Source organism: Macaca thibetana, chromosome 20, assembly GCF_024542745.1.
Source record: "Macaca thibetana thibetana isolate TM-01 chromosome 20, ASM2454274v1, whole genome shotgun sequence".
Classification (NCBI taxonomy): Eukaryota; Metazoa; Chordata; class Mammalia; order Primates; family Cercopithecidae; genus Macaca; species Macaca thibetana.
Window position 1 is genome coordinate 46,859,134 of NC_065597.1, and position 27,527 is coordinate 46,886,660.

General features: G+C 51.4%; 2 protein-coding genes across 3 annotated transcripts in view; one reads left to right on the plus strand and one right to left on the minus strand.

Annotated features, from left to right (window-relative positions):
* The window catches only part of VKORC1 (vitamin K epoxide reductase complex subunit 1), a 502,856-nt gene that overhangs the window by 184,373 nt on the left and 290,956 nt on the right, over window positions 1–27,527 (plus strand). The window lies entirely within an intron of this gene.
* ITGAX (integrin subunit alpha X) lies at window positions 123–27,091 on the minus strand. 2 transcript variants are annotated; one of them, XM_050773455.1, is made up of 25 exons: window positions 26,888–27,089; window positions 26,208–26,313; window positions 25,477–25,580; window positions 25,106–25,176; window positions 24,848–24,959; window positions 22,354–22,484; window positions 22,118–22,263; window positions 21,720–21,873; window positions 20,964–21,114; window positions 20,287–20,360; window positions 19,991–20,120; window positions 19,441–19,583; window positions 19,120–19,260; window positions 18,820–19,029; window positions 11,747–11,877; window positions 11,453–11,616; window positions 11,162–11,316; window positions 10,423–10,554; window positions 10,260–10,333; window positions 9,556–9,697; window positions 5,798–5,914; window positions 5,634–5,713; window positions 5,448–5,531; window positions 517–813; window positions 123–400 (listed from the first exon to the last, which is right to left on the minus strand). In XM_050773455.1, the coding sequence occupies exons 1-24, from the start codon at window positions 26,922–26,924 to the stop codon at window positions 561–563; spliced, it is 3,042 nt and encodes a 1,013-aa protein (XP_050629412.1). In that variant the 5' UTR covers window positions 26,925–27,089; the 3' UTR covers window positions 123–400; window positions 517–560. The 2 variants fall into 2 exon arrangements, with proteins under 2 accessions (XP_050629412.1, XP_050629413.1); XM_050773456.1 differs by lacking the exons at window positions 123–400; window positions 517–813; window positions 5,448–5,531; window positions 5,634–5,713; window positions 9,556–9,697 and having other exon boundaries at window positions 5,804–5,914; window positions 26,888–27,091.

Consider the following 27,527-nt stretch of genomic DNA (forward strand, 5'->3'; position numbering starts at 1 on the left):
ACCTGGCGGACCCAACCAAAACTGAGGTTGCCCTTCAGGGTGAAATCCAGCTCCTCCTGGACGCTGAAGGAGGGGATGTCACAGCGGAACCGCAGGCAGCCAGCAATGGAGCAGTCCTGGGGGCAGATACATAGCATGGGGCTGAGAAAGATGAGTGTGAAGGTGGGAGGCAGCATTACACAGTGTGATTTGAGGGCAGTGGCCACATCCGAATGCAAGAGGGTACTTCAGCAGGATGGATGTGGAATATGAACGCCTGGGTCAAACTCCTCTGATGTGTGGCCTACAGTGAGGGCCGGCCCAGAGCCCTCCTCACCAGCACGGGATTCTTCTGAATGTGTGCCAGGAAGTCAGACGCTGGGGGTGCAATTTTCTCTGAGGAGCACCGAAGGGATGGGTTCTGGGGAAAATGCAGAGAACAAGTGTCTCAGCTTGGACGTCAGAGACTCACATGGGGCACAAGGAATCCAGGTAGAAAGGGCATTCGTGGAGGAGCCACATGCAGTCCTTGGGTACCTGGGGCTGGGAGACCTCCACCTCCATCCACACAGCCTCCTGGTTCAGCTCCACAGGCACCCAGAAGTTGATGCTGACAGGCAGGTCCCTCTGTCCCAGGTTATTAACCTGCACAGAGGGCGCTGAGGGCAGAGCCCACGCCAAAGCCCACATCCCTCCCCAGTCTCCGGCTCCCAGCCTCCCACCCCAGCCCAGGCTCCTGCGTCTCCACCACCTGCCTGGTATCGGTGCACGGCCACATGGTTCTCCTTCTCCTCAGAGTCTGAGAAGTTGAGGTACTTGGTGGATTGTTCGTGGCTGGAGAGAGAAGAGGCATAGGTGGATGTGAACTACCACAGGGCATCTGCAGAAGGCGTTGGCTAGACCATGAGAGGACAGGTGGTCGGTGGGGCCTTGGTGTGTCCTGGAATGAGGGCTGTGGCTGAGTTCGGTTAAAAGAGAGTTTAGAGGCCAAGCGCGGTGGCTCATGCCTGTAATCCCAGCACTTGGAGATGCTGAAATGGGGGGGATCACCTGAGATCAGGAGTTCGAGATCACCCTGGCCAACATGGCGAAACCCTGTCTCTATTAAAAATACAAAAATTAGCCGGGCGTGGTGGTGTGCGCCTGTATTCCCAGCTACTCGGGAGGCTGAGGCAAGAGAATTGTTTGAGCCCGGGAGACAGAGGTTGCAGTGAGCTGAGATCATGCCACTGCATGACACAGCAAGACTCTTTCTCAAAAAAAATAAAGAGAGAGAGAGAGAGTTTAGAGGCCAGGCACGGTGGCTCACGCCTATAATCCCAGCACTTTGACAGGCTGAGACAGGCGGATCACCTGAGGTCAGAAGTTCAAGATCAGCCTGGCCAACATGGAGAAACCCCATCTCTACTAAAAATACGAAAATTAGCCAGGTGTGGTGGCGGGTGCTTGTAATCCCAGCTACTTGGGAGACTGAGGCACAAGAATTGCTTGCAGCCAGGAGGCAGAGGTTACAGTGAGCAGAGATGGTGCCACTGCACTTCACACAAGTGCTAATTGGCTGAGTACAGTGGCTCACACCTGCAATCCCAGTACTTTGGGAGGTCGAGGTGGGAGGATCACTTGAGGCCAGGGTTCAGGATCAACCTGGGCAACATAGTGAGACCCTGTCTCTACAAAACAATTTTTTAAATTAGCCAGGCATGGTGGCACACATCTTTAGTTTCAACTACTTGGGAGGCTGAGGTGGGAGGCTCGCTTGAGCCCAAGAGCAGTTCAAGGCTGCTGTGAGCTGTGATCACATCACTGCGCTCCAGACTGGGCAACAGAGCAAGACCCTGGCTCTTAAAAAAAAATGAGTGCAAAGAGCTCATAGCTGCCTGCAGAAGAGGCTGCCAGTGGGGCTGGGTAGTCGGTGCAATGAATGGAGCAGACAGCTCTGCCACTGACCACAGGAGAGCAGGGGCCAGGGCCTGCCCCTCTGCTTTCCTTCCAGCCCTTTGTGGGGATGTAGGATCCCAGGGCTCTGTGGGACACAGCACAGGGTTGGGGTGACCCAGGCTGACACTGTTGACGAAATGCTACTGAGCATTGCCCCTTCCCAGTCCCCCACATGCCTCCCTGGGGGCCCTTTTCTCCCATTTCCTTGGTTTTTCCAGGCCTGGGGCTCGGAGGTGAGGGAGGGGCCACAGCAGACTCTTTATGAAGTCTCAGTTTAACACCTCCTGAGCCCGTTTTGGGCACAAGCCTGGAGACCCAGTGGGCAGCTGGGACCCCCAACGGGTGGCCGGTCTCACCACTGCCTCACTGCTTCACTCTTCCGGCACCTGTATAGTCCAAATGCCAGCCCACTACGCCTACTCTGAAACCTCATTCCTCCTCTGCCAATTTTTTGTAGAGATGGGGTCTCACTATGTTGCTCAGGCTGATCCTGAACTCCCAGCCTCAAGCGATCCTCTCACCTCGGCCTCCCCGCAAAATGCCCCAACCTGGCACTCCCTGTGCCCCAACCCACAGAGTCACATCTGCTGTGTGTGGCTGAGCTGTGGACCACACATGCCTAGAGGAGGTGGGGCCTGCCTGTGGGTCCCCCGCTAAGGGGTATGAGAGCCTGGGGCACACCCCAGCACACCAGCTCAGAGCATGCACCTGGCTGGGAGCCTCCACGCGTGCAGGTGCAGGTGAGAGTGGGAAACACCAGGCACAGGAGAACATCCAGCAAGGCACACCCCACAAGGGCGAGGGTTCGTGTCTGGTTTTGATCACAGGTAATGGGGGCTCAGTAAATCATCGATGAATGTCAAATGAATGTGTGGAAAATAACCGCAGCACCATGCCTGGCACATAGCAAATTTGAGGAAGGCATTGGCTGAAGGAAGGTGTCTGCTGAAACACTTGACCTTTTAGTTTCAAACACCTTATCTCATCTTCTCTGGCAGCATTTCAAGGCCTTTTTTTTTTTTTTTTTTTTTTTTTTTTTTTTTTTTGAGATGGAGTTTCACTCTTGTCGCCCGGGCTGGAGTGCAATGGTGCAATCTCGGCTCACTGCAACTTCCACCTCCCGGGTTCAAGCGATTCTCATGCCTCAGCCTCCCAAGTAGCTGGGATTACAAGTGCCTGCCACCACTCCCGGCCAATTTTGTATTTTAGCAGAGATGGGGTTTCTCCATGTTGGCCATAGCCAGGCTAGTCTCAAACTCCTGACCTCAGATGATCCACCCGCCTCAGCCTCCCAAAGTGCTGGAATTACAGGTGTGAGCCACCACACCCAGCCAGCCCTATATTTTTATCCAGCTTCTCCCTGACATACAACCTCTGTGGCAGGCAGGTCATCTGTCCCTATCCTTCCCCAAGGGTACTGGGAAGAGGAAGAGGGGCTTCTAAAAGCCCTGCAGGATACAAGTGTATTCCCAGAACAAGAAGAAATGTCCAGTCCAGATGCCAAGGGCCCCTCGATGCTGTGGACGCTTCCGTGTTAACTGAGGCCTCTCCTTACAAGGGGTCCTAGCCCCATCTCAGAAACGCACATCCCCTGCGCCCCTGCAATACAGAACCATAGTGGCCCTAGATGGAATTCGGGCTTGGACCAGGATAACTTTGCTCCCCAGTGAGGCTTAGAAGAACATCAAAGGTAGGGACATGTCTCGTATCTCCTGGGGAAGCCAAGAGAATCTTGGTGCTTTTGAGAAAGGCTTCAGTAACCTCTATTAAAACTGGGATATAATGATAATAACATTACAATTATTATCATAACTAGCCCACAATAAACACTTGATATGTTAGCTCATGCCCATAATCCCAGCACCTTGGGAGGCCGGAGTGGATGGATCACTTGAGGTCAGGAGTTTGAAACCAGCCTGGCCAACATGATGAAACCCTGTCTCCACTAAAAATACAAAAATTAGCTGAGCGTGGTGGTGCATGCCTGTAATCCCAGCTACTCCAGAGGCTGAGGCAGAAGAATCACTTGAACTTGAACTTGGGAGGCAGAGGTTGCAGTGACCCAAGATCACGCCACTGCACTCCAGCCTGGGTAACAGAGCAAGACTCTGTCTCAAAAAAAAAAAAAAAAAAAAAAAAAAAGGGCAAAGGATACCAATAGACACTTCTCAAAAGAATATATATGGTGTTTCAGTAATAAAACATTAACAAAAAAGTAAAAAAACAGAACATTATACATGGCCAAAAAATGTATGAAAAAATGCTCAGCATCACTAATCATCAGAGAAATGCAAATCAACCAAAATGAGAAACCATCTCACACCAGTCAGAGTGAATATTATTAAAAAGTCAAAAACAGCAGATGCTGATGAGGCTGCAGAGAAAAAGGAACCCTTACACACTATTGGTGGGAAAGTAAATTAGTTCAGCTACTGTGGAAAGTAGTTTGGACATTTCTCAACAAACTTAAACACAGAGCTACCATTTGACCGAGCAATCTCATTAGTGGATATATCCCCCCTTTCCCAAAATAAATCATTCTACCAAAAAGAGACATGCACTCATATGTTCACTGCTGTGCTATTCACAATAGCGAAGACATGGAATCAGCCTAGATGCCCATCCGTGGGATAAGGAAAATGTACATATACATGGGGCATATACACCCACGGAATACTATGCAGCCACGAAGAGAATGAAATCATGTCCTCTGCAGTAACATGGATGGAGCTGGAGTCCATAATCCTAAGCAAATTAGCGCAGGAACAGAAAAGTAAATACCGCATGTTCTCACTTACACGTGGGAGGTAAGCACTGAGCAAACATGGACACAAAGATGGAAACAATAGACACTGTGGACTGGAGGGTGCAGGGAGGGGCATGGGCTGAAAAACTACCTATCGGGTTCCATGTTCACTACCAGAGTGGTGGGATTTGTACCCCAAACCTCAGCATCATGCAATATTCCCATGTAACAAATCTGTACAGGTACCCCCCAATCTAACATCAAAGTTGAAATAAAAATTTAGAAAATAGGCTGGGTATGGTGGCTCATGCCTGTAATCCCATCACTTTGGGAGACCGAGGCAGGTGGATCACCTGAGGTCAGGTGTTGGAGACCATTCTAGCCAACATGGTGAAACCCCGTCTCTACTAAAAATTCAAAAATTAACTGGGTGTGGTGGCGTGCACCTGTAATCCCAGCTACTCAGGAGGCGGAGGCAGAAGAATCACTTGAACCCGGGAGGCAGAGTTTGCAGTGAGCCGAGATCGTGCCATTGCACTCCAGCCTGGGAAACAAGAGAAAACTCTGTCTCTAAAAACAATAATAATAATAAAAATTGAATCAAAGATAAAAGGAAACAAAAACCAAAACAAAACAAATGTGTTGACTGGTAAGTGCTGCTGGCAGTATTATCCACCACACAAAACCTACCACATCTCATGTTCAGTTGCTGCAGGGGGCAAGAATCACCCCCATCCGGGTCAGAGAGAAGAACCCTTTTTCCTGCGGTGGGGTACCTGCTGACCTGCTAGCCACAGTGTAGACGGCATACTTCAGCGGGAGCGCCAGCTGGAAGGTGGTCTTGTTCGTCCTGGGGGTGTTGTTCTCACTGGAGAAAGAGGAGAGACCCAGTTGCCAAAGGCCCCAGAGGAGGAGAATGGGGTGTGAGGCTGGAGATGAGGGGCACTGCCCCTGGCCTGGCCAGGCTCACCTGCTTACATTGGCTGTCAGAAGCAGCCGGTCTCCCAGGACAGCCTTGGGGGAGACGTCAAAGGTAGCCAAGAAGGTGATCTGAGGAAAAGGAACTGAGAGGTCACAGAGCAGTAAAGACAGGGTGGGGCAGGGGAGCGGCAAGGGGACAGAAGCCAGGCTGACCTGGGCGCCACCACGGAAGATGAGGTGGTTGATTCTGCAGCTGGTAGTCCAGGTGCCCTGGCTTCCAACTGGGGCGCTGTCACATGTCAGGCGCAGGGAACGCAGCTGCCCCTGTTTCTAGGCATGAGAAAAAGTAGGCGAATATTAGTTGAAACTGAAAGCAATGGCAAAAACCACAATTACTTTTGCACCAACCTAATATAACAACATTCCAAAGACACGCCATGAAGTAGCGATGAAGCTTCCTGGAGCCCGCCTTAAGCTTATGTTTTTGTTTGTTTGTTTGTTTTTTGAGACCAGGTCTCACTGTGTCACCTAGGCTAGAGAGCAGTGATGCAATCACAGCTCACTGCAGCCTCAAACTCCTGACCTCAAGCCATCCTCTCACCTCAGCCTCCTGAGTAGCTGAGTACAGGCACACACCACCATGCCTGGGTAATTTTTTTAACATTTTTTTTATAGATGGGATCTCACTATGTTGCCGAGGCTGGTCTTGAACTCCTGGCCTCAAGCCATTCTCCCACCTTGGCCCCCAAAACACTAGGATTACAGGTATAAGCCACCATGTCCAGCCAAGGTTATGTTTTTAAAAGCTCCCCCACAGCTATCTGGTCAAACTTTCTTCCAAAGTAGAAATCTCAACTGTATTAAAATGTTCACCTTTTTATTGTTATTTTAAAGGCCTCTTATTATGGAAATTTTGAAACACATTCAAAAATAGAGAGACTGGAAAATCAATTCCCATACAGGCATCACTGATTTTAAGTAACCAACATTTTTCTACTCTTGCTTCTAGTATGTTCTCTTTCTGAACACTTTAAAGCACATTCCGAACATCATAGTGTTTCATCTGGAAATACTTCAGTGTATACCACCAACAGATAAGGGTATTTTAAACATAACCACAAGATCCAACAAATCACCAAATGCCAACAAAATTAACAATTACTCCTTAATATACCAATATTGGTTATGTTCTATTTTCTTAGATTGTCTCCAAAAATGTTATTTTACAGCTCATTTGTTAAAAGCAATATTCAACAAAGGTCCACACATTACATTTGGTTGATATGTCTAGGAGCACTTTCATTGACAGGGATCACCCCTCACATGCAAGAGATGGCCCTTCCTGGTGCGTTCTTTTATACATTAATCAAAATGCACTTCCGTTAGGAATATTAGACTAAGAGAGACAGCAGAAATAACAACCAAACATCATATGTGGACCTAGGTTGAATTTTGGTTCAAATAGACCAGAAGTAAAAAGATATTTTTGAGACAATTACAGAATTTTGACTATGATCTTAATACCAAGGAATCACTTATTTCACTGGGTGTGATAATGGTGTTGAGGTCATATAAGATGTCCTCATTGTTCAGAACTATAGAGTGTGTCTTTGTCTGTTCCCTGCTGCTGTAACAGATTACCACAAACTAGTTAGTGTATCAATAGAAGCTTTGTGGTTCTGGAGGCTGGGAAGTCCAAGAACATGGCACCAGTATCTGGTGAGGGTCTTTGTGTTGCATCATCTCACAGCAGAAGGCAGAAGAGCAAGACAGTACATGTGAGAGTGAGAGGGAAAGGGGGCCAAACTTATCCTTTAATTAGAAACTCACTCCTGAGCCAGGCTCCATGGCTCACGCCTGTAATCCTAGTACTTTGGGAGGCCAAGGCAGGTGGATCACTTGAGGTCAGGAGTTCAAGACCAGACTGCCCAACATGGTGAAACCCCATCCCTAGTAAAAATGCAAAACTTAGCTGGGTGTGGGGGTGGGCACCTGTAATCCCAGCTACTCGGGAGGCTGAGACACAAGAATTGCTTGAACTCGGGAGGCAGAGGCTGCAGTGAGCCAAGATCATGCCATTGCACCCCAGCCTGGACAACAGAGCAAGACCCCATCAAAAAAAGAAAGAAGAAAGAAAGAAAAAGAAAGAAAGAAAGAAAGAAAGAAAGAAAGAAAGAAAGAAAGAAAGAAAGAAAGAAAGAAAAAGAAAGAAAGAAAGAAAGAAAGAAAAAAAGAAAGAAAGAAAGAAAGAAAGAAAGAAAGAAAGAAAGAAAGAAAGAAAGAAAGACCGACCAACCCACTCCTGAAATGACTAATCTACTCTGGAGATAATAGTACTCATCCATTCATGAGGGCAAAGCCCTCATAACCTAATCACCTTTTAAAGGTTTCACCTTTCAACACTGTTGTATTGGGAATTAAGTGTCTAACACGTGAACTTTGGGTGATGCACACAAACCATAGCAGAGTGAATAAGGAGGAGTACAATGACCCCCATGTCTGAGATTTGTTTTAAAATACTTTAGCCTGTCAGGCACAGTGGCTCATGTCTGTAACTCCAACACTTTGGGAGGCTGAGATGGGAGGATTGCTTGAACCCAGGAGTTAAAGAGACCAGCTTGGACAGCACGGTAAGATCCCAACTCTACAAAAAATTTAAAAATTAGCCAGGTATGGTGTGTGTGCATGTGGTTGTAGCTACTCAGGAGGCTGAGATGGGATTTTTGCTTGAGCCCAGGACGTTGAGGCTACAGTGAGCTGAAATTGTGCCACTGCACTCCAGCCTGTGTGACAGAGCAAGACCCTATCTCAAAAAGAAAGAAGGAAGGAAGGAAGGAAGGAAGGAAGGAAGGAAGGAAGGAAGGAAGGAAGGAAGGAAGGAAGGAAGGAAAGAAAGAAAGAAAATACCTTAGCAAAGGGGAACAATTGATGAAACAAATGTGGCAAAATGTTGCTAATTATTGAATCTAGGTGACAAGTTTTGGGGAGGTTTGTTGAACTACTTTCTACTTTTGTAAATGTTTTAAATTATTCATAATAACATTTTTTTTTTTTTTTTTTTTTTTTTTTTTTTTTTGAGACAGAGTCTTGCTTTGTCGCCCAGGCTGGAGTGCAGTGGCACAATCTCGGCGCACTGCAACCTCCACCTCCCGGGTTCAAGCAATTCTCCCGCCTGGGCCTCCCCAGTAGCTGGGATTACAGGCGCCCGCCACCACGCCCGGCTAATTTTTGTATTTTTCGTGGAGATGGAGTTTCACCATGTTGGCCAGGCTGGTCAAACTCCTGACCTCAGGTGATCTGCCTGCCTCAGCCTCCCAAAGTCCTGGGATTACCAGCGTGAGCCACCGTCCTGGCCATAATATTTTTGTTTAAAAAATCTGGTTCTCTTTGACTCCCTGTGGTCCCAGTTCTCCATTCTAAAACAGAGATTGGCAAACAACAGCCACTAGTTATTTTTATACATAAAGTTTTACTGCATCGCAGGTATTTTCATTCATAAACTCATTCATGTCAATGGCTGCTTTCATTCCACAACAGCAGAGGTTAGCAGCTGTGACACAGACCACGTGGACCACAAAGTTGAAATATTTACTATCTAACCCTTTATAGAAAAAGGTTGCCAAGCCTTAATGTACAGCGACCAATAAATTCAACCCCTTGCTTCTACAGAACAGTGTTTTAAAATATTTGAAGGCTGAGATATGTTTTCCTTCAAAAGAGGAGTATTGATATAACAAGGAATAGAAAGACATTTGGGCAGGGTCCCCTCTGTCTCCACATTAGTGGCCTCTCAGGAAATCATTCCTGATAGTCAGTGTCCTTAAACTGCGATGCCCAAAGTTGAACACCACACGAGTGGAGGCGTGCCCCAGATGGCACTACCACCTCCAAGCCCAGCCCAGGCTCTGAACCGCACAGGAATCTACACTAGTGCCCAGCCCAACCTCCTCCTCCTTTCCCAGAGGGAGCACCTGGCCCTCTGCCACGTGGCGGTAGGACAGTCCTGCCGGGTGGGAGAAGGTGATGGTGGTTCCGTAGGAGTCTTCCCCGTCATTCCACACCATCACTTCTGCGTTCAACTCCAGGTTACTCCCCACCAGCAGGGTCTTCAGGCTGGGTATCAGGGGTGTGGAAGGAGAAGATAATTCTGTGACTGAGGCTAGAAATGGTCTGGGATAAAATGGGGTGGGTGGGGATGTGGGAGATAGACAGGGGACAGGACACCTGGGTTCTTCTTCTTCTCTTTTTTTTTTTTTTAAAGAGACGCAGTCCTGATCTTTCACCCAGGCTAGAGTGCAGTGGTGTGATCATGGCTCACTATAACCTCCAACTCCAGAGTTCAAACAATCCTTAAGCTTCAGCCTCCTAAGTAACTGGGACTATAGACATGCTCTACTCAGCTGATCTTTTGTTGTTGCTGTTTTTTTGTTTTGTTTTTGTAGAAATGGGATCTCACTCTGTTGCCCAGGCTGATCCCTAACTCCTGGCCTCAAAAGATCTTCCCGCCTTGGCCTCCCAAAGTGCTGGGATTATAGGCGTGAACCACTGTGCCCAGCCAGGACACCTGGGTTTTGAGTATAGGATGAGACAATGTTAGGGATAGCCAGAGACAGGAGTTCCAGATTCCAGGAAGGAGGCTGGGGCAGTAGGGCAGGTCTAAGGTGGGGGCGCTCACCCTGGGAAGCTGAAGGAGATGCCGAGATCGTCCTGGCAGATATGGTCGGCTCCACAGTTCTTCTCAAAGGGGAGCTGCGTGGGAAGGCAACGGGGGGGTTTTCTCCGAGATCCAGGCCCCACGCTGTGCGCCCTCTCTGGGAGACCCCAGCGCCAGGACTCACGGAGGCCATGAAGTATCTCTGAGCATCGGCGGCCAGCATAGGCCGCAGGTTTCTGAAGGCAGGGAGGGGCTCGCCCACCAGCGTGAAGTTCAGACGCAAGGTGATGGGGGTCACAGAGTCCTCCACGCAGGTCTGGGGGATGGGCGTGGGGAAGAGCGGAGGGTGAGGGGAGCGCTGTGCAGAGCTGCGCTCGGCCCCACCCGCAGTTCTCATCCTGTCCCTGCCCCTGCCCAGCTCCCACGCGGCTTCCGCTTCCTTCAGGGCCTGCTTAGCATCACCGCCTTCAGGAGGCCTCCCTGACACCCTCTCTGTTCTCTCCCCTGCTTTGTCTTTGTTTTTTTTTTCTCCTCCCCACAGACCTCCCGATCAGCAATGACTGTTTTGGCCACCGCTATGCGCCTGGCCCCCAGGGCAGGGCCTATCTCCCAGGAGCAGCTCGATAAATGCGTGTCCAGTGAGTGCCTGAAAAAAAGCCCAGCCGGAAGCCGCAGAGCTCTCTCAGGCTGCCGGATTCTCTTTCCTGAAATCCAACCGTGTGGCCCCTGGCAGTTGCAGCCGATCTCATCACTTGTTCGCTCGCTCACTCACTCACTGGCTATGCAGTAAGTAAGCACCTCCTTCATGCCTGGTCCTGCGCTGGGCTGAGCCACAGGGAGGCTGGAACGCAGCCTGTTCTCTCCCTGCCCTGCCTTCTGCCAGCCCCAGCGCGGCCGCCACCCATGTTCGTGCCCAGACGCACCGGGAGCAGCAGGGTGAAGGTTTCACAGTATGTCTCCAGCCCGAGGACTTGGACTCGGCTCAGACTCCGGTTCTTTGTTTCCTGGAAGGTGGCACGGGGACTCAGGCGGCCAGGGTCGAGAGCCAGGTCCACGGTCAGAGAGCTTTGGAGGTCATCTGTAGGCGGTCACAGAAACGGCGTTGAGAGAGACAGGAACTCCTTGGGTGGACAACGGGCAGGGTGGGAGAAAGGCGTCTGGGGCTGGGGGACCCCAGAGGTCAGGGTGTCCTGGGTTGGAGGGGAGGGACTCACGGCTCCCAAGCAGGTTCTTGGAACGTTTGTCAATGTAAAGGCAGATGCTGGACTGTCCCAGGATCTGGTCAGAGACCATCTGCTCGCGACACTCAAATGCAGACCTGGGGATCTCCGCAGGTTTGAACTGAATGCTCACCTGCACCCAGAGCACAGGTCTCGTCCTGCGGGCAGAGCACCGAGCTGAGGACAGGCCCTTGGCTCCTGGGAGCACCATGTGGGGTGGGGTGGGGGTGGGCACCCTCATCTGGACCTAGGACCACCCGGGGAGCGTCCGAGAAAGGCTGCTCTCACCTGAGCAGGAGCGCCTGGCCCCGGGCCCCCACAGCTAGGTCCACCAGTCCATCCTGAGTGAGGTCTTGACCCCCGCTGAGTGCCTGCCCAAAATACTGCAGCCTGGGGGAGAGCTGGGAGCCGGCGATCCGCTGGCCAGAAGAGAAAAGGGTGAATCAAGCTGGAAGGTGGGGGAAGAAGTTGGAAATAAGTAACAAGGGGAATATGGAGGTAGGACCGTGGGAAAGGGAGAGAAGGGGTGGGTTGTGAACAGATGTCACCAAGAAGAACCTGAAAAGAGGAGGTAGGAGTTGGGAGATGATTGCTAAGAAACAGATGTAGGAGTGGAGATCGGAAGGGTGTCCTGGTGACCCAAGTGTCATTCATTCAATCAGTCTCTAGTTCCAATTCTGACTCCTCCACCTATGAGCCATGAGGCTGTGGGCAAGGACTCAATCTTTATGTGCCTCTGTTTCCTCATCTTTCACATAATGATACTATTAGCTCAGAGTTTAGCCGTGCGCAGGAGAGGAATTCCTACAGTTCTTAGAACAGCACCCAGAATACGGCCAGCAGTCAATAATGTATCACAATGAGTATTAAGGCTGAAAGGGACCTTGGAGCTCATCCAGCCTCACCTCCCTGGTTGCAAAGATGCAGGAGAGAGGTTGGGGACCGTGCCAACTCCATGTAGCCTTTAAGAGGCCGACTCCAGACCTAACACCAGACGCTCCGACCCCAGGCCCAAGTCCCCTTTTTGTTTCTTGCTGTCACTCTGTCTCTTCAAAGGACAGAAAAAGCTGGGGTGGAGTAGGGAGTGGTCGCAGCCACACGCAGATCCACCCTCCCGGGCACTGCCTCCCCTGTAGAACCTATCACCTTCATTCCCAGTGCTCATGTTATGCCCGCTCCCTGGAAGAATCTGCCCTTTAAATCTCTGTGCACCAATGGAACTGGCAGGCATTAAAAGTAATAATAATGGGTGGACGCGGTGGCTCACGCCTGTAATCCCAACACTGGGAGGCCGAGGCGGGTGGATCACCTGAGGTCAGGAGTTCCAGACCAGCCTGGCCAGCATGATGATACCCCGTTTCTACTAAATATACAAAAATTAGCCAGACATGATGGCACACACCTGCAATCCAAGCTTCTCAGGAGGCTGAGGCAGGAGAATCACTTGAACCCGGGAGGAGGAGGTTGCAGTGAGTGGAGATGGCGCCACTGCACTCCAGCCTTGGTGACAGAGCAAGACTCTGTCTCGAAAAAAAAAAAAAAGTAATAATAATGAGCCCGGCACACTGGCTTGTGCCTGTGGTCCCAGCTACTCAGGAGGCTTTGGCAGGAGGATCTCTTGAGCCCAGGAGTTCGAGGCTGCAGTCAGCTGTGATTGCGCCACTGCACTCCAGCCTGAGGGACACAATGAGACTCTGTCTCTAAAAAATAAAAACTTAAAAAAGAAAAAGAAAAGAAAAAAGAATAATAACAAAATAAAAAGAGAAATTTACCAGTTACTGAGGGAGTCTAGAAAGGGTAGGTGTACCCCCTCTAAAGCTAAAATAAAAGTTCAAAAATAAAAATAAAAAAATTAGATTGGTAAAAAATGCTAACGATCATTTAAGCCTTTAGCAAGGCATAATCTTTTTGCCTATGGAGGGTCTTGCTGATGGTGACACGGTGACACGGTTGACTGATCACAGTGGCAACTCCTGGAGGTTGGGGAGGTTATGGCAATTTCCTAAAATAAGAGAGTGAGGAAGTTTGCTGCCCGGATGGACTCTTCCTTTCATGAAATTTCTCTGGAGCATGGGTTGCTGGTTGATAACATTTTACCCACAGTAGAGCTTCTTTGAAAGTTGGAGTCAATCCTCTCAGATTCTGTGCTCATTTATCGACTACGTTTATATAATATTCTTTTTTTTTTTTTTTTTTTTTTTGAGACACACTTTCACTCTGTTGCTGGAGTGCAGTGGCGTGATCTCGGCTCACTGCAACCTTCGCCTCCCAGGTTCAAGTGATTCTCCTGCCTCAGCCTCCTGAGTAGCTGGGATTACAGACAACCGCCACCACACCCAGCTAATTTTTTTAGTAGAAATGAGGTTTCCCTATGTTGGCCAGGCTGGTCTCAAATTCCCGACCTCAGGTGATCTGCCCACCTCTGCTTCCCAAAGTGCTCGGATTACAGAGGTGAGCCACTGTGCCCGGCCTGTTTATGTAATATTCTTAATCTTGTGTTGTCATTTCAACAATTTTCATAGCATCTTCACCAGGAATAGATTCCATGTGAAAAAAAAAAAAAAACACTTTATTTCCTCATCCGTAAGAAGCAGGTCCTCATCTGTGCAAGTTTCATCATGAAACTGCAGCAATTTAGGCTCCATCTTCTAATTCTGGTTCTCTATTTCCACCACATCCGCAGTCACTTCCTCCCCTGAAGTCTAGAACCACTCAAAGTCATCCACGAGAATCGGAATCAGCTTCTCCCAAACTCTTGTTAATGTTGATATTTTGACCCCCTCTCGTGAATCATGAATGTTCTTAATGGCATCTAAAGTGGTGAATTTTTTCCAGAAGGTTTTCAATTGACTTTGCCCAGATCCGTCAGAAGAATCACTATGTATGGCAGCTATAGCCTTATGAAATGTATTTCTGAAATAATGAGACTTGAAAGTCAAAATTACTCCTTGGTCCATGGACTGCAGAATGGATGTTGGGTTTGCAGGCATGGAAACAACACTAATCTCCATGAACATCTCCATCAGAGCTCTTGGGTGACCAGGTGTATTGTCAATAAGTAGCAAACTTTGGAAAGAAATCTATTTTTCTGAGCAGCAGGTCTCCAGAATGGGTTTAAAACACTTACTCAACCATGCTGTAAACAGATGTGCTGTCTCCCTGGCTTTGCTCCATTTCTAGAGCACAGAAGGGTGGATTTAGCATCATTCTTTGGGGCCCTGGAATTTTCCAAATGGTAAATGAGCACTGACTACAACTTGAAGTCCTACCAGTGGCATTAGCCTCTAACAAGAGTCAGCCTGTCCTTTGAAGCTTTGAAGCCAGACATTGACTTCTCTGAAAGTTCTAGATGGCATCTTCTTCCATCGAAGGTCGTCTCATCTACATTGAAAACCTGTTGTTGAGTGTAGCCACCTTCATCAGAGATCTTCTGGAGAACTTGTTGCACCTTCTCCATCTGTACTTGCTGCTTCACCTCGTACTTTTATGTTATGGAGATTGCTTCTTTCCTTAAACCTCATGAACCCTGCTGACTTCCACCTCTGCTGACTTCCAGCTTTTCTTCTGTAGCTTCCTGACCTCTCTCAGCCTTCATAGAACTGAAGAGCATTTGGACCTTGCTCTGGATTTGGCTTTGGCTTAAGGGAATATTGTGGCTGGTTTGATCTTCTATCCAGAGCACTCAAAACTTCCTTCGTAATAGCAATTAGGCTGTTTCACTTTCTTATCATTCCTATGTTCACTGGAGTAGCACTCTTAATTTCCTTCAATAACTTTTGTTTTGCATTCAGAATTTGGCTGTTTGGTGCAAAAGGCCTTCAGTCCGTCTTGGCTTTTGACATGGCTTCTTCACCAAGCTTAATCATTTCTAGGTTTTGATCTAACATGTGAAATATGTGGCCAGACATGGTGGCTCACGTCTGTGATCCCAGTGCTTTGGGAGGGCAAGGCAGGCAGATCGCTTAAACTCAGGAGTTTGAGACTAGCCAGGCCAACAAGGCGAAACCCCATCTCTACTAAAAATACAAAAATTAGCCAGGCAGGGTGGCACGCACCTGTAATGCCAGCTACTCAAGAGGCTGAGGCAGGAGAATCACTTGAACCCCAGAGGGGGAAGTTTCAGTGAGCCGAGATCACACCAGTGTACTCCAGCCTGGGTGACAGAGCGAGACCCTGCCTCAGTAAATAAATAGTGAGAGACATGTGACTCTTCCTTTCACTTGAACACTTAAAGACCATTGTCGAGTTATTATTTGGCTTAATTTCAATATTGTTGCACTGCAGGGAATGGGAATAGGGAGGCCAGAGGAGAGGGAGAGAGAGACAAGGGAGCTATCGGTGGTGGAGCAGTCAGAACACACACATTCATGAAGTTTGCCTTCGTATATGGACATGGTTCATGGTGCCCCAAAACAAGGACAATAGTAACATCGAAGATCACTGATCACAGCTCACCATCACGGACATGATCATTTCAAAAAGTTTGAGACATCGTGAGAATTACCAGACGTAACAGAGACACAAAGTGAGTGCGTGCAGCTGGGAAAACAGCACCGATAGACTTGCTCAGCGCAGGGTCGCTGCACACCTTCAACGTGTAAAGAATGCAGTATCTGCAAAGCGCATAAAACAAGGTATGCCTGTGTGTGATGGGTCATGGGAGTTGGTACGAACTGTTCGTGGTTTCACGACAACATGTGGGCCCTTGTGATTCTCAACCGTCTTTCACCCTCTTCTTTAGATTCCCCTTCAGTTGTTAAACTATGTCTTTTTTGTGTATTTGTTTTGAGATGGAGCCTCACTCTGGCACCCAGCCTGGAGTGCAGTGGCGTAATCTCAGCTTACTGCAACCTCCGACTCCTGGGTTCGAGCCATTTTCTTGCCTCAGCCTCCCGAGTAGCTGGGATTACAGGCATGCGCCACCACGCACAGCTAATTTTTGTATTTTTGGTAGGGACGGGGTTTCCCCACATTGGCCAGGCTGGTCTGGAACTCCTGACCTCAAGTGATCTGCCTGCCTCGACCTCCCAAAGTGCTGGGATTACAGGTGGGAGCCACTGCGCCTGGCCAGTTGTTAAACTATCTTAATGATAATTAAAACAGATTATAAGAACATGACACCTATTGTGTGCCAGGCACTGTGATAAGCACTTCATGCATACTAACTCATTTAATCCTCACAGCAGCAGTCCAGTAAGGTTAGTTCTATTAGTATCACCATTTTACCAACGAGAAAACTGAGCACAAAGACAGTGTGTGATCTCCTGTCAAAGATCACACAGCTGGTGTGTGACAGAACTGCAGGGACCTTCCCTGCCACTTTTTTCTTTTTGGTAACAACTTTTTTGAGCTATAGACCACATAGCACAAAACTCACCCCTTTAAAGTACATGACTTAGTGGTTTTTGGTATGTTTACAGAGTTGTGAAACCACTACCACAATCAATTTTAGAACATTTCCACTACCCCAAAAAGAGACTCCATACCCATTCGCAGTCACCCTCATGCCCCTGACTTCCCCCCACACCCAGCCCTGTGAAACTGCTCATCTACTTTCTGTTTCTACAGATTTGCCTGTTCTGGACATTTGGCCTGAATACATGTGGCCTTCTGTGTCTGGCTTCCCTCACTTAGCATGTTTTATAGGTGGAATTGCCAGATCACATGGCAACTCTACGTTTAACTTTTTGTTTGTTTGTTTGTTTGTTTGAGACGGAGTTTTGTTCTTGTTGCCCAGGCTGGAGTGCAGTGCCGCAATCTCGGCTCACCACAACCTCCACCTCCCAGCTTCAATCAAGTCTCCTGTCTCAGCCTCCCGAGTAGCTGGGATTACAGGCACCCACCACCATGCCCAGGTAATTTTTTTTTTTTTTTTTTGTATTTTTAATAGAGATGGGGTTTCACTGTGTTGGCCAGGCTGGTCTTGAACTCCTGGCCTCAGGCGATCCACCTGCCTCGGCCTCCCAAAGTGCTGGGATTACAGGTGTGAGCCACTGTGCCCAGCCTATGTTTAATGTTTTGAGGATCTGCTAGACTGATTTCCAAAGCAGCTGCGTGGATTTACATCATCCCTAGCAGTGCCGGAGGATGTTCGGTTCTCCCAATCCTCACCAACACCTGTCATTATCCGTCTTTGTTTCTAGTCATTCTAGTAGGTGAGAAGTGGCATTTCATTATAGTTTTGATTTCTGATGACCGATGATGTTGAGAATCATTTTATGCACTCATTGGCCCCTTGTACCTCTTCTTTGGAGAAATATCTGTTCCTATTCAAATCTTTTTTTTTTTTTTTTTTTTTTTTTTTTTTTTGACACAGGGTTTTGCTCTTTCACCTGGGCTAAAGTGAAGTGACACAATCATAGCTCACTGCAGCCTCAACCTCCTGGGCTCAAGTGATCATCCCACCTCAGCCTCCCGAGTAATTGGGACTACAGTTACTACAGCACCACGATGCCTGCCTAATTTTTAAAATATTTTCTAGAGATGAGATCTCCCTATGTTGCCCAGGCTGGCCTGAAACTCCTGGCCTCAAGTGATCCTCCTGCCTCAGCCTCCCAAAGTGTTGGAATTACAGATGTGAGCCACCTGGAGCGGCCCCTTTGCCTATTTTTTAACAGGGCTTTCTTGACTTTTGCCAAGGAAAGCAGCCCTTGTTCTCAGGGAACCCTGCTCCCTTGGGTGGAGGGCGGCTGCAGGGATGGGTATATGGTGGGACCTTGATGGCAGGAAGGGAATAAAATCATGTAGCATCCAGGGAGGCGAGGAGCGAGTGGAAGCGTAGGTTGAAATGACTGGACCTAAGTGGTGAGCAGCAAGGAGCCCGGAGACTGCATGCCGGGTTAGAGGTCAAGAGGCCGGAGCACCCTTCACCATCCCGGACCCACTCTGAACCTCTGGCAAACCAAGGCTCTTGTCTTCCCAGTGTCCCACATTCCATCTGTAAAATGGGTTTTCTGTGCCTCATCTGTGTGCCTTGTAAAACTGGCAAGGGGCTGGGCGTGGTGGCTCACGCCTATAATCCCAGCACTTTGGGAGGCTGAGACAGGTGGATCACCTGAGGTCAGGAGTTCAAGACCAGCCTAGCCAACATGACAAAAGCCTATCTCTACTAAAATACAAAAAATTCACCGGACATGGTGGTGCATGCCTATAATTCCAGCTACTCCGGAGGCTGAGGCAGAGAATCACTTGAACCTGGGAGGCGGTGGTTGCAGTGAGCTGAGACTGTACTACTGCTACAAGGTGCTCAGAGCTGGGCAAGGGAGGTAGGAAAAGGTAAAAAGGGACAGTTTTCCTGTATGACAGAGCGGGAGAGGCAAGGAGGAGGCTGCTCTAATGACAGAAGCGGGACACGGCCTCACCTGGCTGTGGGAGGGGCCGATGCTAGGTCCCAAGGCTCCATGAAACAGGTAGACAGCACCCTGGTTCTCTTCCTCTCCTGGGGCCCCGATGACCACGTCCGTCAGCTTGTCCCCATTCACATCCCCCAGCACTGTCAGAGCCGCCCCAAAGCGACCCCAGGGGTGGCCCTGCTCCCCGTGGAGAACAGCATCACACCACCACCTTCTCCACTGCAAAATGAAAGCAGTGCCAGGCCCAACCCAGGCAACCCCTCCACCCACACCGGACCCCACCCAGCCCAGGTCCCATCGGCCACTCACCCCCCTGGGCAAGGGACACACGGACACCTGGCCCCCTCGGGTCTGCTCGTAGTAATGGGGGGCCCCGATGAGGATCAGGTCAGTGCTGCCATCGCCGTCCACATCCACAGAGCAGAGGGAGGCCCCGAAGTAGGAACCAATCTGGAGGGCAGAGCCTGGGTCATGCTGCCTGTCCCCGCCAGAGGCAGCCCTGTGGGCAGGTCCCACCTCTCCTCAGGTACCAGGACCTCCCCCAAGCCCCCCAAAGCCCCTCCATCCTCTCCCCGGCCCCGGCCACTGCCCCCACCCTCATCTTCCCCTCTGGCTCCTGTCACGCCCAACCTGCGTCCCCGTGACTTCGGCCTTCAGCCTCCATTGCCCGGACACCTGGGTGAAGATGGCAGCCTTCCCGGTGTGCTGGTAGCGGGGGGCCCCCAGGACCAGGTTCTGCACCCCTTTCCAGAGAGCCAGCTCGGTGGAGTAACCTGAGGGGCCCAGGTCTCAGCACAAAGGCCCCCATTCCCCCCACCCAGAACCCTGGACCCCCACCTCAGGCAGCGCAGCCCCCATCTCCCCTCCTCAGAACCCTGGACCCCACCCCAGGCAGCGCAGCCCCCATCTCCCCTCCTCAGAACCCTGGACCCCACCCCAGGCAGCGCAGCCCCCATCTCCCCTCCTCAGAACCCTGGACCCCACCCCAGGCAGCGCAGCCTCCATCTCCCCTCCTCAGAACCCTGGACCCCACCCCAGGCAGCGCAGCCCCCATCTCCCCTCCTCAGAACCCTGGACCCCACCCCAGGCAGCGCAGCCCCCATCTCCCCTCCTCAGAACCCTGGACCCCACCCCAGGCAGCTCATCTCCCACCTGTCCCCAAACCCTGGTTGTTTCTCACCCAGGTAAGAATCCCTCATGTCCACATTCTCCTGAGACATGTTGATGAAGGTGGGGTTCATATTTGGGGGGTACAGGAAGGCACCTCCAGACCAGGTGAAGCTCCCCACAGCCCCCAGAATGGGGCCATCCTGGGAGGAAAGAATTCCAGGGCTGGGCAGAGGCCGGAGCAGGAAGACAGCGTGTACAAGAGACGCGCCTGCCGCCCGCGCCCCTTACCCACCTGACACCCACCCTGGCCTTCCCTGCTCCCGCCTCCCCTCACCGCACATCATCGGCCTAAGGGGCTCCACTCACAGGCGTGAACACAGCGCTGAAGCCCTCCTGCGCCATCTCCAATTCGAAAGAGCTGCTGCTTGTGGTCTCCGTACCTGGGGGAAGGTGTGACACTCGAGTGCCAGGGAGGGAGACGGGCTTTGCCAGGTCCAAGAACACTTCAGCTTTAGGAGAAGCTAAGACTGGAGGCCCAGGGAGGGCTGATGCCTATGACAGGGAACAGGCTCTGCCCTCCAGATCAGCTCCAACTTCAGGGCCCCCCCTCTGCTCCATGGATGTGAACAGCGATGGCAGCACCGATCTGGTCCTCATCAGGGCCCCCCACGGGTCTACGAGCAGACCCGAGGGGGCCAGGAGTCCGCGTGCCCCTTGCCCAGGGGAGTGAGTGGCTGGTGGGACATGGGTTGGGTAGGTCCCAGTGTGGGTGGAAGGGTCTCCTGGGCTGGGCCTGCAGTGGAGCCGGTGGTGGTGTGAGATCATTTTCTGTGGGGGGCAGGGCCATCCCTGGGGCCACTTTGGGGCGGCTCTGACAGTGCTCGGGGACATCAATGGGGACAAGCTGACGGACGTGGCTATCGGGGTCCCGGGAAAGCAGGAGAACTGGGCTGCTGTCTACCTGTTTCGCGGAGCCTTGAGTTCTAAGTGGAAAGGTGTTATGACTGAGGAGTCCCCAAGCTAAGAGCTCCCTTCAGACTCACCTTCAATGGCAAAGATCTTCTCCTTGAGCTGGTTTTGAATATCTTTCAGAGCATCAAAGTCCTCCACTTTAAATATGTGTTCCTGGGAGGGCTTCGATGCAATGTCATTTAATTCTTTCCAAGAGTTTCTGTTTTGAAAAGCTGATCCAACCTGTCTCCAAAAAAGATCAACTCAGTAAAAATAATAAATCGAATGTTCCTGTGTGCACTGGGTGCAACATCCTCCAATAACCCCACAAGATCAACATGATCACACCCGTGGACACAGGAGAAACACGAGGCCCGGACGGCATCAGGGAGTTTAGGAGAAAGGATCATGGTCTCCAGTCTGGGGCAGAGTTTTCATCCTGAAGGCAGTAAGAGCCGAGAGAGCTGATGTTTCTATCCTTGAAAGGCATGTTGTTGGCAGTGGTTCATGCCTGTAATCCCTGAGCTTTGGGAAGCCAAGGTGGTAGAATTGCTTGAGGCCAGGAATTTGAGACCAGCCTGGGCAACATAGCAAGACCCCAACTCAACCAAAAAAAATAAAAAAATAGCCAGGTTTGATGGCACACGCCAGTGGTCCCAGCTACTGGGGAGGCTGGGGTGGAAGGATGACTGGAGCCCAGGAGTTTGAGGCTGCAGTGAGCTAGGATTGCACCACTGCCTGAGGGATGGAGCAAGACCCTGTCTCAAAGAGAAAAGAAAATAAATAGAAAGGGAAGTTGCCCTGAGAGGAAGCCGTTGGGAGAAGGGGGAAGCCGTCCCATGCCCTACCCCAATTGCATAGCGGGTGATGCCTGCTGCATCAGCCATGGGGATGACATCCTTATAATCCAGGCTGTCGCCTTCTTTCCTCCCATCAGTGATGACAATGAGAATTTTGGTGGCATCCCCACGGGCCCCATGTGAGGCCTGGAACAATTCGCGCCTATCAGGAAAGAAGAGACCTTGGAGGCCTGTGAACAAAACCACACTAGCCCCTGGTGCCCTTGTGAAAATGAGAAGATGCCTTTTCCTTTGGGAGGTCCTAGTCCCACCCAGAGGCCCAAGCTTGGCAAGGGTATCACGGGCTGGATTTCAGTCCCTGCCTGTCCCCTTCTCGTGGAGACAGATGAGGCCCAAGGGAAGACCTGGGTGCTTTGGGACTGTGCCTGGAAGAAGTCAGGACTCACACGACTTTTTGGATGGCAGTGGCCGTGTGTGTGAACCCTGTCAGCTGGTGAACAGAAGCCAACAGGTCGAGGGGGTTTGAGGTGCGCCTGAATTCCTCGAAAGTGAAGTGTATGTCGAATTTACTGGAGAACTGCATCAGGGAAAACTGGAAGAAGCACACAGGGCCGGGGCTGAGGCCATTTCACCAGGATCCAAGCACCTGCCCCCCAGCAGCCTCCCTGCCCCAAAGGCACACCTGGGTGCTGGGTCTCTGGAACTGGTTTATCACAGCTCTCACGAAGTTCATCATCTTGGCAAAGTTGCCAGAGGAGATGCTGCCCGAGCCATCAATCAGGAACACAATGTCCAGCTCCTGTCTTGGGCACTCTGGGGAAGGAGGTGGCACCGATCCTCCAAGAGACACTCCCAAAGCCCAGGACTGTGGCCTCTTGGCCACAAGAGCTCACTCTCCCAAAACTCTTCCTCCCCTAAGCCCCTAGTCTGGCGATGGGAGTCAGACTCCATACCCTGGGTCCTTTCCTCATCGGGGGCAGGACTTCCCTAACTCCCTGCCTGGAACAAGGCCCTTCATTCTCTTAAAGTTGCATAAAGAGGCTGTGATATGCCGGGCGCAGTGGCTGACACCTGTAATCCCAGTACTTTGGGAGGCCGAGGTGGGCGGATCATGAGGTCAGGAGATCGAGACCATCCTGGCCAACATGGTGAAACCCCATCTCTACTAAAAATACAAAAATTAGCTGGGTGTGGTGGCATGCACCTGTGGTCCCAACTACATGGGTGGCTGAGGCAGAATTGCTTGAACCTGGGAGGTGGAGGCTGCAGTGAGCCAAGATCGTGCCACAGCACTCCAGCCTGGCAACAGAGTGAGGTTCCACCTCAAAAAAAAAAAAAAAAAAAAAAGTCTGTGATGAAGCTGCTCACCCCTGCGCAGCCAGCCCTATCGATAAAAAAAAGTGAAGGTCAGACCGGGTGCAGTGGCTTACACCTGTAATCCAAGCACTTTGGGAGGCCTAGGCAGGAGAATTGCTTGAGCCCAGGATTTCAAGATCAGCCTGGACAACATAGCGAGATCTCACATCTACTAAACATTGTTAAAAATCAGCTGGGCTTGGTGGCTCTTCTCTGTGGTTCCAGCTACTCTGAAGGCTGAGGTGGGAGGATCACTTGAGCCCAGGAGTTGGAGGCTGCAGTGAGCTGTGATTGTACCACTACACTCCAGCCTCAGTGACAGAGTAAGACTCTCGAAAAAAAAAAGAAGAAAAAAAAAACAAAACAGGAAGATTTCTCCAATTCGGATGGTAGGAAGCAGAGGGCTTCCCCCTCCACCCTGGATATCTGTGCCCCTCCCTAGACCCATTCCTCCTTCCTCCCTCAATGTCACTCCATCCAGCAATGATACAAACTGGCACCAGTTCCTGGCCAGTGTTTGTCCTCACTGTTCAGTGCTGAATGGTAGTTTTGTTAATTTTTTTTTTTTTAATTGAGACGGAATCTCACTGTCACCCAGGCTGGAGTGCAGTGGTGCGATCATAGCTCCCTACAGCCTCCAACTCCTGAGCTCAAGCGATTCTCCTGCCTCAGCCTCCCCAGTAGTTGGCACTATATGTATGTAACACCATGCCCAGCTACTTTGTATTTTATATTTCTTTTTTGTAGAGATGAAGTCTCACTATGTTGCCCAGGCTGGTCTCAAACTCCAGGCCTCAAACGACCCTCCTGCCTTGATTGTTAATATTTGAAACAAATCATCACAGGCAACAGCCACACACTGGACCTGTTCTGTTCTCAGCTTAAATACAGGCCCCCACTCCCCTCCTGTGTGAAGGCAGCGTCTGTCCTGAGAAGAGGACGCTCTTACAGCACCTGGAGAGGAGACCCCCTTCCATGTGACGTCTCAGCATCCCCTCTGCCCCAGAGGCCTCCACCAGAGAGACAGGTGTCCTGGGCATTCTGATGAGTGCCCAGGCCCCTGTGGATGGAGTCTGGACCCACGGAGGTGCTGGAAGGTGCACCCTATTTGCAACCAGATGTCAGTCTCACCAAGGGCTTGAGAGCAAATGTGAAACCAAGGGGTGGCCTCAGCCTGCCAGGTCTGAAAAGCCCGCTGTTCCGCTTCCTTGTCTTTCTTCCCCATCAGCACCAGGGAAGCCAGGCCCTGCGTCTCAACCTGCATGTGCACACGCACACACACACACACGTGCGCACACATGCATGTACATGTGTGCGCGCACACATGTATACACATGCATATGTATACACACATGCGTGCACACACACACACGTTGCTCACACTGCACTTTCACTGACCTTTCCTAAACTACTGCACAAACCAATTGGTCATATCCCAGGACCCACTGGATGAAAATAGATCCTCTTCTCTAAAAATAACAGCAGCTGGCCTTCATGGGGCCGTCGCCTAGTGCTAGCTGCTGTGCTAGCCCCTGGCCATGAATCATCCTATGTTACTTCAGTGCTGGGTGTGTTATTCTCCCCACCCAACAGATGAAGAAACAGATGCTTGGAGAGGTTAAGGTCACAGGAAAGGTCCGGCGGCGTGCCAGGAACAGGCAGGGTGTGCGGGCAGCAGCGTCGGGAACCACTGCAACACGTGGTAACTCTTTTTCCAGATCCTTCTTTCTGATCCAGTCTGGCAAGACTGTCTCTAGCCCACCGCACCCCCAATTGGATGTGCGTGAGCTCCTCAAAGACTTGGTGGTCCCGACACTCACCCTGCCCGGACGCCGGGAGCCTCCGGGTGAGCTGGGTGGGGGCCAGGAGGAAGCAGCGTCCAGTCAGGTACATGTTCCTCCCACACCCGTGGTGCACGGTGGGGCCGCAGGCCTGGGGACACAGCAGGCTGCTGGGGGGCTGCTCCTGCTCCCTCCCACCCTCGCATTCCGGCACCTCCACCCTACAAGAGACTCCCAGCCCCTGTGGCCCCGGCTCCTCCCTCCCTCAGAGGCATCCTGTGCCCCAGGGCCACTCACCAGCAGCTGGGGGGGGCTGGTGGTAGCCGCCAGGGACAGGCCCAGGGACATGTTCACGGCCTCCGGGGGGACTGCGGGGACAGATATGTGCATGGTCACTTTCAGGGGTACAGAGAAGGCTGTGGAAGAGCTGGGCAGGGGTCACCTCCACCTGGGAGACAAGGTCTGATGGTGAAGGGAGCTGTCGGGTTTTGACAGAGCTGCAGGGGTGTGATGAGCAGGGAGGCCTTAAGAGGCCAGGAAGCATGTCTGAGGGTGAGGGTCTCAGACACAGCAAAAGTTGGAAGTGAAACTCCCGTGAGTCCCACGGGCCCCTGGAGCTGGGGAACCTGGTAGCCCTGCCCTGGGTCCCAGGAGGGGCGGCGACTCACCCTGCAGGCCAATGGGCTCACAGGCACCGGTGCTGTAGCCGCACTGGTAGAGGCCGCCCGTTTGGTTGGCAGCTGTTCTCTCTTGCGGGGCTCCAACCACCACCCTGCGAGGAGCCAAAGGACACTTCAGGTGAGAGTATGGACGCTGCGGCACAGCTGCCGCTCCGGCGAGTTTGCGTTCCCTCTCTAAACCTCAGCTTCCTCATCTGCAAGATGGATTTTCATCATTTAAATTCCACGTGGAAGGGATTTCTGTCTGTTGGATTCTCTGGCGTATGGAGACAATAAATATTTGTTGAGTCTGGGTGTGGTGGCTCACACCTGGAATCCCAGCACTTTGGGAGGCTGGGGTGGGAGGATCGCTTGAGCGCAGGAGTTTGAGACCAACGCAGGCAACATAGTGAGACCCTGCCTCTCTGTATTTTTAAATGTATAGAAAAAAAAGAAAGAAAAAACAAGTAAGTGTTTGTTGCACGACTGATTCCTACTCACAGGTTGTCGTGTGGACTCAGTCAGCGTCCACCTATGATGAGCCTGGCACTGCACTTACTGCTCTGTAAATGTTAGCTGTGAGGCTGCGCCTGCTTTCAGGGCAAATCTTCATTAGCCAGGGCAGTCGCTACACCAGACAGAGAGGAGAGTTTGCAAATAACAGGGCAGGGCCAGGGGCACGCGGCCCTGAGCAGGGAGAGGATGGATGGAGCCGAAGGCCAGCACCACCTGGGCCTCACCAGGAGTTGGCATACTGGACCACGCTGTCTCCAAACCCAGCGCTGTCCACACGGAAGGCTGTCAGCTCCTCTGTGTCCAAATTGAAACCCAGAGAAGTTGCTAAGGCTGGGAAAGAGGTGGGAAGAGAGCTTTGGAGAAGGGTCTTCCTCCTGCCTGGCCACCCTCTACCCCTTGCCCCAGCACCCCAATCTCCCCTCTGAGCCTGATGCCCGGGGTGCCTGGGTCTCCTTCCCAGGGTCCAGGGAGGCCGCTTGCCCACCATCCGCTATCGAGTTTCAGTTCTCCGTTTCTGCAGAGCAGTACCCAGGCTCTAAAAAGGATCTTTCCCCAACGTGCCCCTCAAGTGCTATGAGAGAGACTCCAGGAAAACCTGGGTACCAGAGCATTCTGTCCACAGAGCACAAGTTTGGCACGTTCTATCTATTTTGAAAATCTCTGGAGTGTCGAGACAACTGGCGTCTCTTCCAGCATCTCTGGAACTCCCCCAAAATTGGTTCATCAATATCCTCTCCTCCACAAACTCCAAATCTCAAACCCTATGTGCCAGCCTCCCCCTCATGCTTGACTCAGTCTCTCTTCCTACCCATGATCCTAAGGCCCCAGCCTGAGCCCCCAGTTCAGGGCCCTGGCCCCCTTGGGCCTGGGTCCCCAACCCTACTTCACTGGGGCCCAGGCTCACCTGTGAACAGGAGGAGCGCTGCCCTGGTCCTGGTCATGACTAGAAGGTCAGACGAGGAGCTCTGAGCTCTTGGGCCGCTGCAGGAAGAGCTGGACCAGGGTACTGAGGAAGCAAGTGGGCAGAGAGGTGGCCAGGGGCAGGAAGAAAGTTGTCAGCATGAGTCAGAGGGGGCGGGCAGAGAACGCAGCTGATCCGAGGACGGGCCGGCCGCCCACACACCCCCCGCCCCACTGCAGTCTCTCATCAGATGACTTGGCTTGATGCCCTTTGCCTGGGTGGATGCAAATCCCTGCTCTGCCCCTCCCAGGCTCCCCCTTGACTGCCAGAAGGCACCCCTTGACCTTGACATTTCAACCAGACTGGAGGGGGGTGGGGCAGATGCCAACCCCTCAGGACCCTAAAGGAAACCCTGGTGGGAGCCCTTCACTCTGGCCTGGAAAGTCTGGGCCAAGGAGTGGGGCATCCGAGTCCCTAAGAGGAGCACAGAGCGAGTATTTGTTCATTCATTCGTTCTCTCATTTATTCATCATTTATTCAAGATGCCTAATTTGAGCCTGGAGACGCAAACCCTCTTCTAGGTGGGGAAGAAAATACAAACCACAAAGCCCCAGCCCTGGGAGTCAGTGGAGAGGCAAATTTA